Below are 15,857 nucleotides of genomic sequence, written 5' to 3'. Positions count from 1 at the left end.
ATTTCTCTGCATATACATTTCATGATTTGGAGTTGTTTCTAAGAAAATGTAATTTCATCTGTTTTTATATATGTATTCTTGCCTGTTTTGAAGATTATGTCTCTGTTTTAAATAGTGACATTTTATTTTGAAGACTACTACTTCCTCCTTCCACCCTGTGCTGTAAAATGTCAAAGGCTGAGTGTAATTTCAGTCGAGTCTATTACCATCTTTTGGAGGGTATGTTACAACAAGCAAATGACATCAACAGTAATTTGTGTGGTTAGCATACACACTGTACTTTGTCAAGCACTCCAAAGATTGTAAACAAATGTAACAGAGGCAATATGCTCACTCGTCTATTGGACAGAATATTGAACAGAGACCCATGTTTTCAGACGAACCAGTTTGGTTGTTTGGTTCCACACCAAAGTACGAATGAGCTGTGAAAACACCCGAAATTGTAGAATAGTAATGATTAACAGCAGCAACCAAGGTTTTTTTGTTTACTGTGCATGAATCCAGAATTATATTCATTTCTAAATGACTGAGTATCACTTAAACCACACTTCTTTCTGCTGCCGGCATGTTGGGCTTTGCCTACCCAAAGGCTCCGTTCACACTGCAGTTCACAGTGACCTGTATCTGATTTTTTCCCTCATACATGACCCAGATCAGATTTGCTTTTGACAGTGTGAACAGCTCAAGTCCCAGGTCACATTTAATGTGTCTTTGATGTAATTCTGACCCGCGCTGCACTGTTTTGGAAATGAATGACCAATAAAGTTGATTGGGAAAAAAAAAGTGGGCCACGGGCGGGAGACAGGAACAGAATAAAAAAAACATGGCCGCATCCAAAGACTCCTCTGTACGGATGTTTCCACTATTGCTCGGCATAGACCTCAACATTCAAATATGAATTTTCTTTCTCCTCTTCCTCCTTCCTGATTTCGCCCGCTCACAAATTTGCCGGCTGCTGCCACACAAAGTCCTACAATACCGGTTGCCGTTGCCACGTTTGCTTCCGTAAACACCGTTGTGGCGTGATGTCATCCATGATCAAGCGCGCATGCAGGTCACTTCAGGAGCGTGAGTTGTTCACACAACAATCCGTAGACAGGCCACATTTAAAGACGTAATGTGAACAGACAAACAAAAAATCTGATTTGAGCAATTAATCGGAATTGTGCATTAAGAGCTGCAGTGTGAACGGAGCCTAAGTGACACTTCTCGGTGATAGCCTGGTGGAGTTCTGGATGCCACACTGGCATAACATGCACTCACTGTGTAGATTTGACAGCATTCTGTTTGCATCGGTTGTACACATGCCAAAACTGCATTTTGCACATGCAGCTCTTTACCAGACAAGCTTAATATGTCACACTAATTCCAAACTATGATACAGAGTTTAAATAATAACGTTTTTTCAAATGTTTTTCTTGTCAATTGGCTATAAAAGATTCAAACATTGGAAGAAGAATGGCAGGGGAAGTGTTCCTGTAAAGTATAGCTTCAATGTTATGTTATACTTTTTGAACAATGACACCCAACATTTCATCATGTTAAGCTCATAACCATGCATTGTACTGCCCTGACAGTAATTAGTGCTTAATCAAGATGACATCTGCTGATTGGTCAGTGTCAGGTGACAGTTACTTAAATGAATTACATCAGTCTGAAGGCAGTGTATCTTACCGTCCATGCAAGTTAGCAGCTGGGCTACAATCCTCCTCTCCATGTCTTTAGACGCCACCTCTCTCTTAGGGGTGATGGCATCGATCTCATCTATGAACAGGATACATGGGGCAGAGTTCTGCAAGTGGAAAGACCAATTGTGTTCAGAGAGAAAGATATGGTATAAAACATATATAACATATCACACACATGTCAGTATTGTTGAGAGGCAAACTGGTGGCATACTGTTGAAAACGATAAGAAATGAAATACTGAAATTTTTGTCAATAACTTTATATCAAATCACTTGGCACAATGTCAGCACAATTCAGTGCTTGCCAGGTGGATTTCTGGATGCTCTCTGAGGTTTGCCTACATATGCCAAGACATAGAGCTGTGAGGGGCAGGAGCGTGGTGCTGTGAGGGGCAGGGGCGTGGTGCTGTGAGGGGCAGGGGAGTGGTGCTGTGAGGGGCAGGGGCGTGGTGCTGCGGGGGGCAGGAGCGTGGGGCTGCGGGGGGCAGGAGCGTGGGGCTGCAAGGGGCAGGAGCGCGGTGCTGGGAGGGGCAGGAGCGTGGTGCTGTGAGCATGGTGCTGTGAGGGGCAGGAGCGTGGTGCTGTGAGGGGCAGGAGCGCTGTGCTGTGAGGGGCAGGAGCGTGGTGCTGTGAGGGGCAGGAGCGTGGTGCTGTGAGGGGCAGGAGCGTGGTGCTGTGAGGGGCAGGAGCGCTGTGCTGTGAGGGGTAGGAGTGCGTTGCTGTGAGGGGCAGGAGCGTGGTGCTGTGAGGGGCAGGAGCGCTGTGCTGTGAGGGGCAGGAGCGTGGTGCTGTGAGGGGCAGGAGCGCGGTGCTGTGAGGGGCAGGAGTGCGGTGCTGTGAGGGGCAGGAGCGCGGTGCTGTGAGGGGCAGGAGTGCGGTGCTGTGAGGGGCAGGAGCGCGGTGCTGGGAGGGGGAAGGGCAAAAAAAACAATAATACTACTTATAATACTCGCGGAATGGCATTCTTCTTCAAGCACGCCTTCATTGGGTTCTTTGGCTGTTTAAGAAATTATGAAGTCTTCCTTTTCAAAATGTTTTCTGCAGACACGGCGTCTCAGTGTCCATATTGAAAACAATAAGCCACTGGTTTATCAGAGCACGGTCATCGTACCGCAATGGCAACCTATGAAAAGTTTCTGGGTTGGAAGCTTTCATTTTTGTTTCACAGCCGGGAAAGATACAGACACCAACCATTCTGTTTCTCTTCACTTCAAGTTGCAGGCTAGTCGGCTTTACCTGTGCCTGCACTCACACATGCTGTGTGTCTTCCGATAACACACAACCCCCATCCCCTGAGAACTCGGGTAATGTTTCCCCGCTGCAGGAGAGTTGCCCTCTGGGACTTTTATAAAAATGTAACCATCTATTATTAACTTATATTTCACCAAACTGCAAAAACCTCAAAGTTTAAGTGTTTTTCTGGAATAAATCATCAATTGGCTCCTTCCTTTTGGATTGACTTTGGTAATCCACTCGAATGGACTTTACTATGAGAGGAGCTGGTACAGGGGCCAGTAAGTAAGATAAAGCTGCATTCATACCGGGAGCGACAGACATGACAAACGCGACAGGATGACATACAACGTCAACGTACAACGTACAGCGTCTGTCGCGGTGTGAACGCAGCTTAAGTCTTTAAAAGACTCTTTTAATTAACTCTGGGTTCACTAACTACGTTTTATCATGCTACTGAAGAGGTTTGGTGTTATTTAGTGGTTAAACTGTTTTTACTTCTTTTGACTGGTGACCTCCTGAGGTCCTGAGTAAATCTACGGATATTTCCCACTTAGTTTGTTTTTTAAAAGCCGTTTTAATGCCTTCATCTTGCTGTCCCGAGCTAATCCGTATTAGCCATGGCAGGCTGTTAACGACTCTCCAGAAAATCTCTGTTAGTAGTTCATGGCCCAGGTCGGGACCTTTTTTCCACGACGTTATAATGCATCAGCAGAGGAACATCACTTTGGTATCTGGTCACATATGTGTACTACCTGCTCCAGTCTGATCTTTTGGTGAGACTTCTAGATTGATTTAAAAGAAGAAAAACACTACTGACCAAAGCCAGGTCAAACAGCTCTCTGAGCTTCTGTTCAGACTCCCCGGATACTCCAGATACCAGTTCTGGAGCAGACACCTTCAACATGGGCAGCTGCAGCTCCTGAAAGGCAAAACCACATCACTTTATATAAACCAACCCTGGACCTTTCTCGTTTACAAGTAACTATGTATAAACTGTGTTTTTAAAACACTGTATGTGAGAAATAGGCAATGCAGTCACAGAATATACATCAATATTTGATCAGTGTCTAGTTTCACAGTTTGATCAAAGCAATTATTAACACTGTGTCAGAGACTCCTCGGCTCTGATTGGTTGTTGGTCAGGTGCAGTGGATCTTGCAGATGACATTAGGAGCAGACAGAGAGGTAGAGATGATGTTTCATTGTGCTGTCAGGATATAGTGACAGTTTAAGCAAATATGAAAAAAACATATTTCTTCCAGAAAGTTTCCCACTTCCGCTTTTAGAACATTATGTCATAACAAAGTTAACTTGCATAGCCTTTGCAAAAATTTTTTTAGTTTCATGGACATTTAAAAAGATGCTGCTGAAGGGTTTGCGGTGGTCACAGTACTACTATTACCATATAAACTAACATTTGCTTCATTGATTCATAGCACTACAATGGGTTTTGAATTGACTGGTTAACGGACACTTTGTGTTAGAAACCAGTCGACCTAAGTATAGTGCATGAACAGTCAGTGTGGTCACAGATGATCCGTCTGCCTCGTGTTTTTAATAGAGATACTATATGAGGTATGTTTTACTAGGCCGGAGTAATGGGTACAGGGATGGTGGAGCACTGGCTTCATCTCTTGACTTTTGTTTATTTTCCCACAATGGTATGACTTCAAATCCCATTAAAACACCTTTTTTATCGTTTCAAAAGTGGCGAATAACTTTTTTTTATGTAACATGTTTATTCACTCAGGCTTCATGGTGAATAAGTGGTTTGAGAAAATGAATCATGGATATTATCAGAAGAGGAACTCGCTCTCTTCCTGTTTACTGAAACAACAAGCAACAGCTAAAGCTCCACTGACACATTTACTCAAACAAAACTATAAAGACTGATCACGGAGGGGACGTTATGTTTAGCATTCATGAAAAACTAAACAGAGGCATTCACAAGGACAGCTACGCATTCTATTCCTGTTATTAACATCTGCCGTCACTATGGCAACCACAGACGCTTTCAGCTGAAAATGGCCAGTTAACAGGGTTACTCTTGAAACTCAATTCAACCGAAACATCTGTAAATGTAAATATCCAAATATCACGCAAACAAACTGCGGGTTTTTTTGTTTTTTAAAACTGAAAATCAAAAATACTATGCAGTTTGTTGGTTTCTCCGACTGGCTTTGAAACACAATAACAAAAGTACAAACCACAAATGGATTGTTTCTGTTAAGTTTTTTTTTTTCTTAAAAAGGAAACATTTTTACTTAGTTTCAGTTCATGACAATTTTTCATTGCTTATTTTCTAAAACAAAGGTTTTAGTTTATGATCGCACGCGCAGACACACACACGCACGCACGCACAGACATACACACACACGCAAGCGTGCACAGGTTCCTTACCCCTGAGGAACACAAAACACTATTCCCAAAGCATTGTCCAGTACTCACCCCAGCCACAGCTTGGGCCAGCAGGGTCTTTCCACAGCCAGGAGGGCCATGGAGGAGAAAGCCCCTTGGAGGAACCATCCCCAGCTGCTGGTAAACCTCTGGGTGACGCATGTGAATCAGCAGCTTACACACTTCCTGCAACAATGGCAAATTAAAACAAGTGAAAACTATTAATAAGCTAATATAACATACGCTTAGCACTGTGAAATTAAAGCGCTATTGTCTAGAATTGAACAACTTCTGTCAATAGAAGACAGCAACAAATAAAGCATCAAAGTTAAAAGGTACTAACCGTTAACGTCTCTTCATTCCCTCCTATATCTTCAAACTTCAGAGCGGGATACTGCAGCTCTAGTGACTTGGAATTTGCTGAAAGGGCATTTACACAGAAAACAAATAGTAAATAAATACTAAATAGTGGAAGACAGCACTGATATAAATACAATCCCACACCTGCCCATCATGGGGGTCTTTCTCCTCCAAGCTCAGGTCCTCTGTCAGAGGTCTGGGAGCCTGAGGGTTCTGCTCAGACTCCTAACTGTTCCTAGGACTGCGGTACAGGTACATCTGTGCCCAGTATGGGCTGAAGTGGGAGGCACTTCCAAAGGTGACTGAGAAAGACAGAGATCCCGTGGGACTTCCACATCCAGACAGATAAAATGGTGATAGCTGACCAACCAGACATCGTGGGGATCAACAAAGAGCAGAAGAAGGCAGTTGTGATTGGTGTAGAAATCCCAAGAGGCAGCAACATCAAGAAGAAATAACAGGAGAAGTTGGAAAATGAAAAAACTAAAAGAGTAGCTAGAAAAGATGTGGAAAGTGAAGGCAACAGTGGTTCCAGTGGTGATTGAAGCACTTGGGGCTGTAACCCCCAAACTGGGACAGTGGCTCCAGCAAATTCTTTGAACATCTGAGATCTCTGTCCAGAAGAGTGCAGTCCTAGGAGTTAAGATACTGGGCAGGACCCTCAGGCTCCCAGAGGCCTGGGAGCCTGAGGGTCCTGCCCAGTATCTTACACAAGCTTGGAGGGTAAAGACTGCCCAGTATGGGGCGATAATGCAAAATGTTTCAAGCCTTTTTTTGTTTTCATTTCTATGATTGCCGCCTGCAGCTCATGAAAATCACAAATACATTATCACAAAATATTAGTATGTACTGTGAAAAACGGTGTCTGAATGTTAAAAAATTATCTCAGTTTATAAGGAAAATAAAGAAATAATTTTGGAATAAATAAATAGCATTTTTTAACTGATCAGCACAGGGCATTACAGTGATAAAAGGCATCCAAACGTCTTTTTTAACCACTAATTCTGCTCAAAATAACAGCAAACCTCTGCAGCAGCATGAGACAAGTCCCTACACTGAAAACAAAGCACCAATGGGCTCCTTCCTTTGGGATTGACTTTGGTAATCCACTTGAATGGACTTTACTATGAGAGGAGCTGGTACAGGGGCCAGTAGGTAAGTCTTTAAAACACTCTTTTAATAAACTCTGGGTTCACTAACTACGTTGTTGCTGCTTTGTTTTCTGTGTAGGGACTCTTCTCATGCTGCTGCAGAGGTTTGCTGTTATTTTCAGCAGTATTAGTGGTTAAAAAAGATGTTTTAATGCCTTCACCGTACTGGCTCGAGCTAATCAGTGTTAGCCACATCCGGCTGTTAGCAACTCTGCCGGATCTCTCCGTTAATTGTTCATACACAAAAAAAACTGTATCACTGGCTTATTTGATGTATGCAAGTGCTGAAAAAGACCATGGGATGATTTTACGCCGGAATTAAACTAACATATGAAAATAATAGTCAGTTGCATCCCCACAGGCAATGCTTGGCAAGCTCAGTACACATGACATTGTTGTGTGTTGTTCAATAACGAGGTTAAGAATCTATACTTTATAGCTTGACTGGTAAACTATTCAAAGTAGTACCTTTCTTATTCAGGGAGCCAGTGGTTTCTTTAGATATCTTTGTCCTTTTTCTTGACTTTTTGGGATATTTATCAGGCTTCAGCGTGGACACATCCGCCTGCTGTTGACACAAATATAAAAACAGGCAGTAAGTGAATGCGTCAAGCAATGTCAGTTGCCTGCAGTCAGAGGGTCAGATTATCAGGCAGCCACACTAACCCCTATATGGCTACGTTCACACTGCAGTTCCAAGTGACCCTAATCTGATTTTTTTCACTCATATGTGACCAATATCTGATTTGCACAAGTCCCATTGAATCTGACATTTTCTAATCAGAATTAGGCCACTTTGAAAATGTGCTACTGAATCAGATACGTATCTGTGACTGCAATCAGAACAGCCAGGTCACATTTAATGTGTCTTTGATGTCATTCTGACCCGCGCTGCAATGTTTTGTAAATAAATTACCAATAAAGTTGATTGGAAAAAAAAAGTGTGCCACAGGCAGGAGCCAGGAACAAAATCAAAACAAACATGGAGGAGAGCAGTGAAGCAGGCAGACAGTGAAGTTTTACACCTCATCATTCAAATATGAATTGTCTTTCTCCTCTTCCTCCTTCCTGATGTCACTTCAGGAGCGTGAGCTGTTCACACAACAATCTGTAGACAGGTCACATTTAAAGATGCAATGTGAACAGACAAGCATAAAATCAGATCTGAGCACTAAACGGGAATTGTGCATTAAGACCTGCAGTGTTGTTGTATTTAAAAAAAGTACACATGATTTGACTGACACTGTCATTCGTGGATCACAAGGACAGACCAGCAAAAAGCAGCAGGGCCTGCCCAACACACCAGCATGGCTGGTATCATTGAGAAATACTGGGATCACAATACATTTCTAAGAACTGACGGCATTACCACTAACAATGCTTTTGCCTACTTAGTTGCAACGCCAGCATATAACAGTCCTGCGTCCTTCAGGACACAGACATGCAGTCCACTGGAACCTACATTTGTTGCTGTATTAGTCGGATCCTCTTCACACAGGTCGATGAAGATGTTACTCTTCTCTGTGCCTCTGCCTCTGTCAATGAACCAGCCTCCAGCGGAGACCAGCGTCCCTGCACAGGGAGGGGGGTTGGCTATGCTAGCAGGACTGCAGGCTGCGGGCTGATCTCTCCTGGGTGAGCAGCTGCTAGAGTCAGGGTTTCCCTTCCGGTACAGAGATGTAAGAGAGCTGTTCATGTGGTTGGTAGGCTGTGGATGGTGAAAAGAAGCAACAAGGAATGGTTAGATCTCACTGTCAAAAATGGCTGTGCAAATAATTTTAATGAACAGTCCAACATTTCTGAAAATGTTCTTATTAATAATCTACCCCAGAGTTAGATGACAGGATGGATATTGGTTAATCTCTGTGTATCAGTACACAGATAAGTCCAGGATAGGTTTAGCCTACCATAGCACAGCTAGAGAGAAAGGGAAATTGTGAGCCTAGCTCTATCAAAGAAGGATTCACAAACTTCCGGTCTAGCAGGCGAAGTGATGGCAGCAAAGGCTCCCAACTGAAAAATTTAAACACGGCCCCGCCACGACTCCAAATTCCTCTGGGACGAGGAAATATAAATGCAAATGCAACGGGCCAAAGATGATGTCCAGGAAAGCCAAGAAAAGTATCACGCAAAGGAAGGAGAACGACAACGTGGAAGAAGATAGACTGTCTCAGGCTAGCGACAACAGGCTAGCAGACGCGCTGCCGACTGACCCGGAACAGAGCCATGATGCTAATCTCGTATTTATCTTACAAGAGCTACGAGAATTTAAAAAGGACTCTAGCCAAGAGAGGGAGGAGCGCATAGATGCAGCAGAGACTCGAGTCCAGTCTTCAGAGGTGGTTTGGGCTGAGTTGGTGAAATTTCAGGCTCAAACAGAAGCTAGATTGATGGACTTGGAGGGGCACTCCGGACAGGAGAATGTCAGACTACATGGGGTGAAGGAGGGAGTTGAAGAAGGCACGGAAGAACTGTTAGTTAAAGGCCTGGAGCTCCTGTCCTCTGAAGCCCTGAATATTGAGAGTCTAAGCCCCGCCAAGGTCCATCAAGGTCAAATTCTCCAGCTTTAAAATGAAAGAAGAGATTCTCAAAAAAACATGGCAAAGAAAAGGATTCAACTTCTAAGGGAAGAAGATACATATGGACCAAGACTACGCGCTGGAACTGTTGAGAAAGTGGAGGGACTACACAGAACGAAAGAAGCATTTGATTTCAGACCCCATTCCCAGCCAGGTGTACTACAAGGAAGGCACGCTGACCTACAACTCGGCAGAGACAGCAACGGCAGACATGGAAGAGAGGGGGATACCGGTGACGGTTCTGAAAAACCCAACCTCTCTTTTGGATCAGATCAGCCAGCTGTCATGGCGGCCCAGCAGAAGGCGAGGAAACCGGGAGAACCTGAGCGCCAAACATTACATATATATTTTTCCTTGTGACTTGAGAGTCCCATGAAAGAATCCTATACTAGCGAACATATCTTCAGTGAGGTTGTGTGTGTAATACTACAACTAATAAGTAGATGATTTTAAGGGCATAAGGAATAAATGTGTGAAGTCGGGACATATTACTGGACACTGCAGACCTGTCTATCAGCTGTGAGGCTGAAGAGGGCCTCTCTCATCGCTAGATGGAAGAGACTTTCCCTCTAAACTCATGTTCCATCTGAGTTACAAGGCCATGAAAGAGGCCTCATCATTGGAACTCACTCCATTTTGGTTCTGTTCTCTGTTTGGTTGTAGCTAACGGTTGTGTTGGTGCTACTGTTACTCACAGCACCAGGGGCGATTTCCCCCTTTCTTTTGTATCTAGGCGTTCAGGGCATCAACTATCGTTAACTGATATATAATGCAAAACACCAAGTCGGTTAAGGTCATTACATATAATGGAAATGGTCTAGGCAATCCAACCAAGAGGAGCAAGATTATGGCAAAATTAAAGAGGAAAGAAGTGGAAGTAGCTCTCCTCCAAGAGGAACATTTATCAAACGCGGAACATGAAAAACGTATAAAATGGCGATTTAATCAGTACCCGTCTGGGGTGGTAATCCCAATTTCTAAAGATTAAATTTTGAGTGAATCAATGAAAAGAAAGACTTAGATGGGAGATTTGTTCTGGTCCGAGGTTATCTACAGGGGGCTTTAGTTCCCTTCTTTAATGTCTACGCTCCTCCATCATCTGAGTGAGTTATTAGTCTCGGAAGTGCAGGCTACCCTAATCTGTGGTGGAGACTTCAATGTTACTACACCCAACCTTAGACACATCAAAACCCTGCTACACAGGAGAGAAATATAAAAATGATGATGAGGGAGCTCAGTCTCTCAGATACTTGGAGAGAATTGAATCAGACAAAAACTTCACTTCTCACCCACATTTGATTTATTCTAGGCTTGATTATTACCTTATGTATCAAAGGGACGTGTATAGGGTTACAAATTGCAATACTGAGACAATGGATTTATCCGATCCTGCTCCAGTCTACTTAAATGTAACATTAGACTCCGATAAAAACATATTTCAACATATTCAAAATTAAAAAGCACTATTAATAGACCAAAAGCCAGAGTGAAAATAAATGGAGCAATTTCAAACCCATTTGGCCTGGAAAGAGGGACCAGACAAGGCTGCCTACTGAGCCTGAGCATCACAATAAATTCCTCCCTAACAGTAAAGACGTTTTCTCTCTTCTCCCGATTGACTTCAGCATGAGTTTGATAGGCAGATGGTTCCCCCAATCACATGCCAGGTATTTTTGTCTGCCCTTTCCCAATCAGTTCCTAATGAAGCCTTCTCAGACACTTCTGTGAAACAAACGAGTCAGGTCATCAGATTTCACCTTCACATCATTTCTTACCGTGTTCTCCAGAATGAGGTCCTCAGTGTCAGAGGACTCCTCTGAGGTGCTGCTACAGCTGCCATCCCTGTTGACACAGGTTTGTACGGCATTAGTCGCACATTTAAAAAGACAGCAGGTCAAAGACAACCTTGGGCGTTGAAAGCAGACAGTTAGCAGAGTGTCCTTTACCTAGTGTCATCGTGGCTTTGCTTGGCTCTCTTAGCTAAGTGCTTGCTCTCCAGGTCATTTGGCCCAGACTCCTTCATGATTGCCTCATACACTAGGAAAGGCAGATGGAAAAGGCAAATCAGACCTCCTCACATATATCAAATTAAAAAGAATTTCATCATGAACACTGGAAAGGATTGGTTGTTACACGAGTCTGGAGAGGTCATGTGTGTTTGATTGAAGAATATTTTATCTTGACATGAGATTTTTTTTTTTGGGGGGGGGGGGGGGGGGGTTTGGTGATTACATGATGATAATTCCATTATCACGAAACTAAATCGAAACAATCCTCTTTATCCGCCGTGGTCACGTTTCAGCTTCAGACTACCCCTGAAAATACGTGTCAGCCAAACTGCTGTCGGTGTGATACAGCATCAACCTGGTTTTGCCCCTCTTACCTTTCTCTACTTGAATCCTGAAAGCTATCTTGTTTCTTCTGCCGTACTCCATTCTAATGAGTAAAAAAAAAGACACTTCACCACTGTTCATTTGCATACAGACACACATATATATATATATATACATTCACTCAGTGTCCAGTCTAGTTCAAACAAATGCAGTGTCACTTAAAAGTTATATTCATCTATTTAATTGTCTGTTAAAGTGTAATTCCTGTGCAAAATCATGCTATGGTCTTTTTCAGCACTTACATCCATCAAATAAGCCATCGAGACAGTTTCTTTCGTGTAACAACTATTAACAACTAAATACGGTAGAGTCGCTAAAAGTCTCTAACATTCGGATGTGGCTAACACTGATTAGGTCGAAGCAGTACGGTGAAGGTATTAAAACGTCTTTTTTAACCACTAATACAGCTCAAAATAACAGCAAACCTCTGCAGGAGCATGAGAAGAGTCCCTACACAGAAAACAAAGCACCAACAACGTAGTTAGTGAACATGGAGTTTATTAAAAGAGTGTTTTAAAGACTTACCTACTGGCCCCTGTACCAGCTCCTCTCATAGTAAAGTCCATTCAAGTGGATTACCAAAGTCAATCCCAAAGGAAGGAGCCCATTGGTGCTTTGTTTTCTGTGTCAGGACTCTTCTCGTGCTGCTGCAGAGGTTTGCTGTTATTTTGAGCAGTATTAGTGGTTAAAAAAGACCTTTGAATGCCTTCACTGTACTGCCCCGAGCTAATCACGTTAGCCATGTCCGAATGTTAGCGACTCTCCTGTTCATAGTTGTTACACTAAAAAACTGTCTTGATGGTTAATTTGATGGATGAAAGTGCCAAAGAAAGACCCTGGGAGGATTTTGCGCCCGAATTCCACTTTAACATCTAAAAGGAAAAGACATACTTAATGTTTATAATCCAGTTCCTTGGTTGATTTTGTGACTCCACAGGTCAGTGTAGGACGGATTACAGCAAAGTTAAGCAGAGTCATCACCTTTGCTTTAGTTTGACCAAGACCAAATCACTGTTGTGATGCACTTACCTGTAGAGTTTCTGAAGCTCCAGGGCCATGGCTGAAAGGTCGACATATTCACTGGCGCTGGTTGACATGTACTGAAAACAGAATTCCATGTCAATTACACAGGAAAAATAACATGGAAATCACAGGAAATTCATGCAAGAACAAGATCAGACAGGCAGTTACATTTATGGGACATCACTGGTTTTGTCTCCCTCATGATGTCCTCCGACGACAGGACGGTCACCCTATTGTTTCGTTAAGAAATTTACTTTGAGATAAATGCTATACATTTAGTTTTAATATTGCTAGTTTGAGTTTGCTTGGTGAATGACTGACTGATAACAACTAAAATCATAAGAGCTGTGTAGATTAATGAGGGATAAGATGAATTTTATTTAGTCCATAATGCAACATAGTTTGGACTTTCACACTCACTTTCTCACACACACACTCACACGCACTCGCACGCACACACACACATGTACCTGCTCCACTCTCTGTCGCAGCCGACCGTCCTGACTGCCACCACTTCTGTTCTTCATGCCTGTTCTTCTTCTTTGAGCCTGGGGCAAGATATTCACAACAAGACTACACTGACAATTGGAATCACATTAGCTCAACACTAGTTTAAGAAAAGAGGAACACCCCTAAAATGACTGCTTCTCAAAAATGCCTTTCATAACAGACAAGCAGGTTACAAGAGTAACTTTTTTTTTGTTCACTGTACAAATGGCTAAAGAACGTTGAAGTTTTTCCAGCCACTCAAAAGAGAAATAATACCATTGTTATTATTTGGCTGGAGAGAGCGGCACATCTACCAACCAATGGCATATTTCACCAGCGTTTGGCCAGTGGATGGTGCTTACTTTGTACGCTGCAGACAAGTGCATAAACTGTAATAACTTACAACCTGTGTTTTTCTATTCAGCTTAAAGGTTGAATATGTAGAATCTTTATTAAAAGCTTTATTTAAAAAATAAAGTGTTTTGAGGGGATAAGAATGAAAGTATTGCTTTTCCATAAAAAAATATATATTTAGTCTGAATTAATATTGCCAGGGTTGTCTGTTGTTGGGTGCCGCTACTGTAGGCTGGCACTGGGTGAAATGGAGTTTGCCAATCCTGCAGCTGCTTCGGAGCCTCAGTGAAGGGTCCGTTATTTGTCCCAGCAGCTGAGTGAGCGGAGACGGGCAAAAACCAGAGTCAATATAGGCCGAGCATTCACTCCATGGACTGAGAGAAAGGAGAGAAACGCCATTCAAACGCACGCCCACATGGCTACGCTTCTCCTTGATCGCTAACATCCCTTTTATCTTTACTTAGCTGGAACGGCTAACACTAATGGCTAACGCTAACTGTCAGTCTAACTCCTCTAATACTTATTTTTATGGTGTGATTTGCCAGAGGGGATGGGTTCAAACAGGCTCTGGTCTCCTGGAGGCTACTGGGCCGGGTCTGACCAACCTGACAACGTGACTGCTGGAATTATTTTTTGTTGTTGCGACTGCGATCTTGAGACACTAGATGGCGATGTTCTGCTCATTCTCCAAATTCAACCTTTAAACGGTTAGATTAAAAAAAACAACAACATTTAAGCTTCTCTGGGGATTTTTCCCGGACTGTTTTACAGATGGTAAAAATCACCGAATAAGGCTTATGACATGGGGGTCTGTGCGAGCCTCCAATGATAAGCCTCCCCGCCACTGCGTCCCCAGACTCTCTTGCCCGACACATGTGCTCAGTGTGAACCTGCTGTCAGTTGTGAAGAGAACGGGCGCCAAAGGCTCACCTGTCCTTCTCTCTGAATGCCAATCGAGCTGCACGGTGCTGGGCTGAGAGCAATGCGGATTCCGTCCTGGACGTGGAACAACGGACCTTCCCGGTGGGGGTTGGCCTCTGCCAGGGGTGCGCTTTGTCACCAATCATGTTTGTGATTTTCATGGACAGGATATCGAGGCGTAGTCGTGGTGGGGAGGGGTTGCAGTTCTGTGGGCTGAGGATCTCGTCTCTGCTTTTTGCAGATGATGTGGTCCTGATTGCATCATCGGTCAGTGACGTTCAGCACTCGCTGGATCGGTTCGCAGCTGAGTGTGAAACGGCTGGGATGAGGATCAGCACCTCTAAATCAGCAGGAAACCGGTGGATTGCTTATTCCAGGTAGGGAATGAGTCCTTACCCCAAGTGAAGGAGTTCAAGTACCTCGGGATCATGTTCACGAGTGAGGGGAGGATGGAGCGTGAGTTTGGCCGGAGAATCGGAGCAGAGGAGGTGGTTTTGCAGTCACTCTACGAAAAGAGAGCTGAGCCGGAAGGCAAAGGATAAGCGGTTGAAGATGAAGAAGACCCCTCAAAACGCCCCTTGGGTGTGTTTATTTTTTTTTAAATATAACTTTTGATAAAGATTCTACATATCCAACCTCTCTATCCTACCTTAGGACTAGACTTAACTTGACATAGCCTGTGACAAAAAATGACTCGGGACTCACCTGAGTTCTGGACCAAATGACTGGAGTTGTACGTCTACTGGTAACACCACATGACAGTGACACAAACCTCCTTAAAGGACAATAATATCACTGTACTCCTGAACAACAGCTGGCTCACCAGTGTTGAATATACGGCTTTTGATCGATTAACAACGAGTGCTCCATCTACATCACCCTATTGGGACCACTGTCAGTTATCATGGCTGATATGGCCACTGTTAAACATGAGGGAAACTGTTAGCAAGCGGGAAAAAACGTGACCAAACTCAAAACGGATTTTAGGAAATAAAGAACAGAGTAACTAAGTGTAACGCTGCTGGAGACGACCCTGCCTCTTAAACTGAGAGAGTAAAGTGGGGGACAGGCAGAACTCAAGCCACACTAACACACTCCCACTGAGCACTGGTTTAAGTCAAACCCAAAAGTCCAGCTCTAACGTCGCATGCGGTTCCTTACCTCCACCCAAACACTACCACATCTACCGAGTCCACACTGTGTTCCTCGGTGTTTACGTCCAGGCAGCGTGACGAGACATGGTGAAGACCCCGGAAACGGACATGTG

The 15,857-nt window shown here is 43.6% G+C and overlaps 1 protein-coding gene across 3 annotated transcripts in view; it reads right to left on the bottom strand.

Moving 5' to 3' along the window:
* nvl (nuclear VCP like) overlaps nucleotides 1-15,857 on the bottom strand; it is a 37,957-nt gene extending 22,100 nt beyond the window's left edge. Inside the window, exons 1-13 of one of the 3 annotated variants that reach the window (XM_083923522.1) lie at nucleotides 15,752-15,807; nucleotides 14,600-15,109; nucleotides 13,297-13,374; nucleotides 12,833-12,903; nucleotides 11,794-11,846; nucleotides 11,357-11,447; nucleotides 11,186-11,252; nucleotides 8,294-8,539; nucleotides 7,300-7,399; nucleotides 5,664-5,740; nucleotides 5,372-5,506; nucleotides 3,741-3,842; nucleotides 1,675-1,792 (exon numbers count right to left, since the gene is read on the bottom strand). In XM_083923522.1, the coding sequence (XP_083779648.1) occupies nucleotides 1,675-1,792; nucleotides 3,741-3,842; nucleotides 5,372-5,506; nucleotides 5,664-5,740; nucleotides 7,300-7,399; nucleotides 8,294-8,539; nucleotides 11,186-11,252; nucleotides 11,357-11,447; nucleotides 11,794-11,846; nucleotides 12,833-12,903; nucleotides 13,297-13,353 (1,117 nt within the window). In that variant the 5' untranslated portion in view covers nucleotides 13,354-13,374; nucleotides 14,600-15,109; nucleotides 15,752-15,807. Of the gene's footprint in view, nucleotides 1-1,674; nucleotides 1,793-3,740; nucleotides 3,843-5,371; nucleotides 5,507-5,663; nucleotides 5,741-7,299; nucleotides 7,400-8,293; nucleotides 8,540-11,185; nucleotides 11,253-11,356; nucleotides 11,448-11,793; nucleotides 11,847-12,832; nucleotides 12,904-13,296; nucleotides 13,375-14,599; nucleotides 15,110-15,295; nucleotides 15,393-15,751 lie in introns of those variants that run through there. The other 2 variants (XM_083923521.1, XM_083923523.1) reach the window with 2 other exon arrangements.

Source organism: Echiichthys vipera (assembly GCF_963691815.1).
Source record: "Echiichthys vipera genome assembly, chromosome: 11".
NCBI classification, from domain to species: Eukaryota; Metazoa; Chordata; class Actinopteri; order Perciformes; family Trachinidae; genus Echiichthys; species Echiichthys vipera.
Note: the sequence above shows the minus strand (reverse complement) of the source record. Positions and strands in the feature narration are given on the sequence as shown.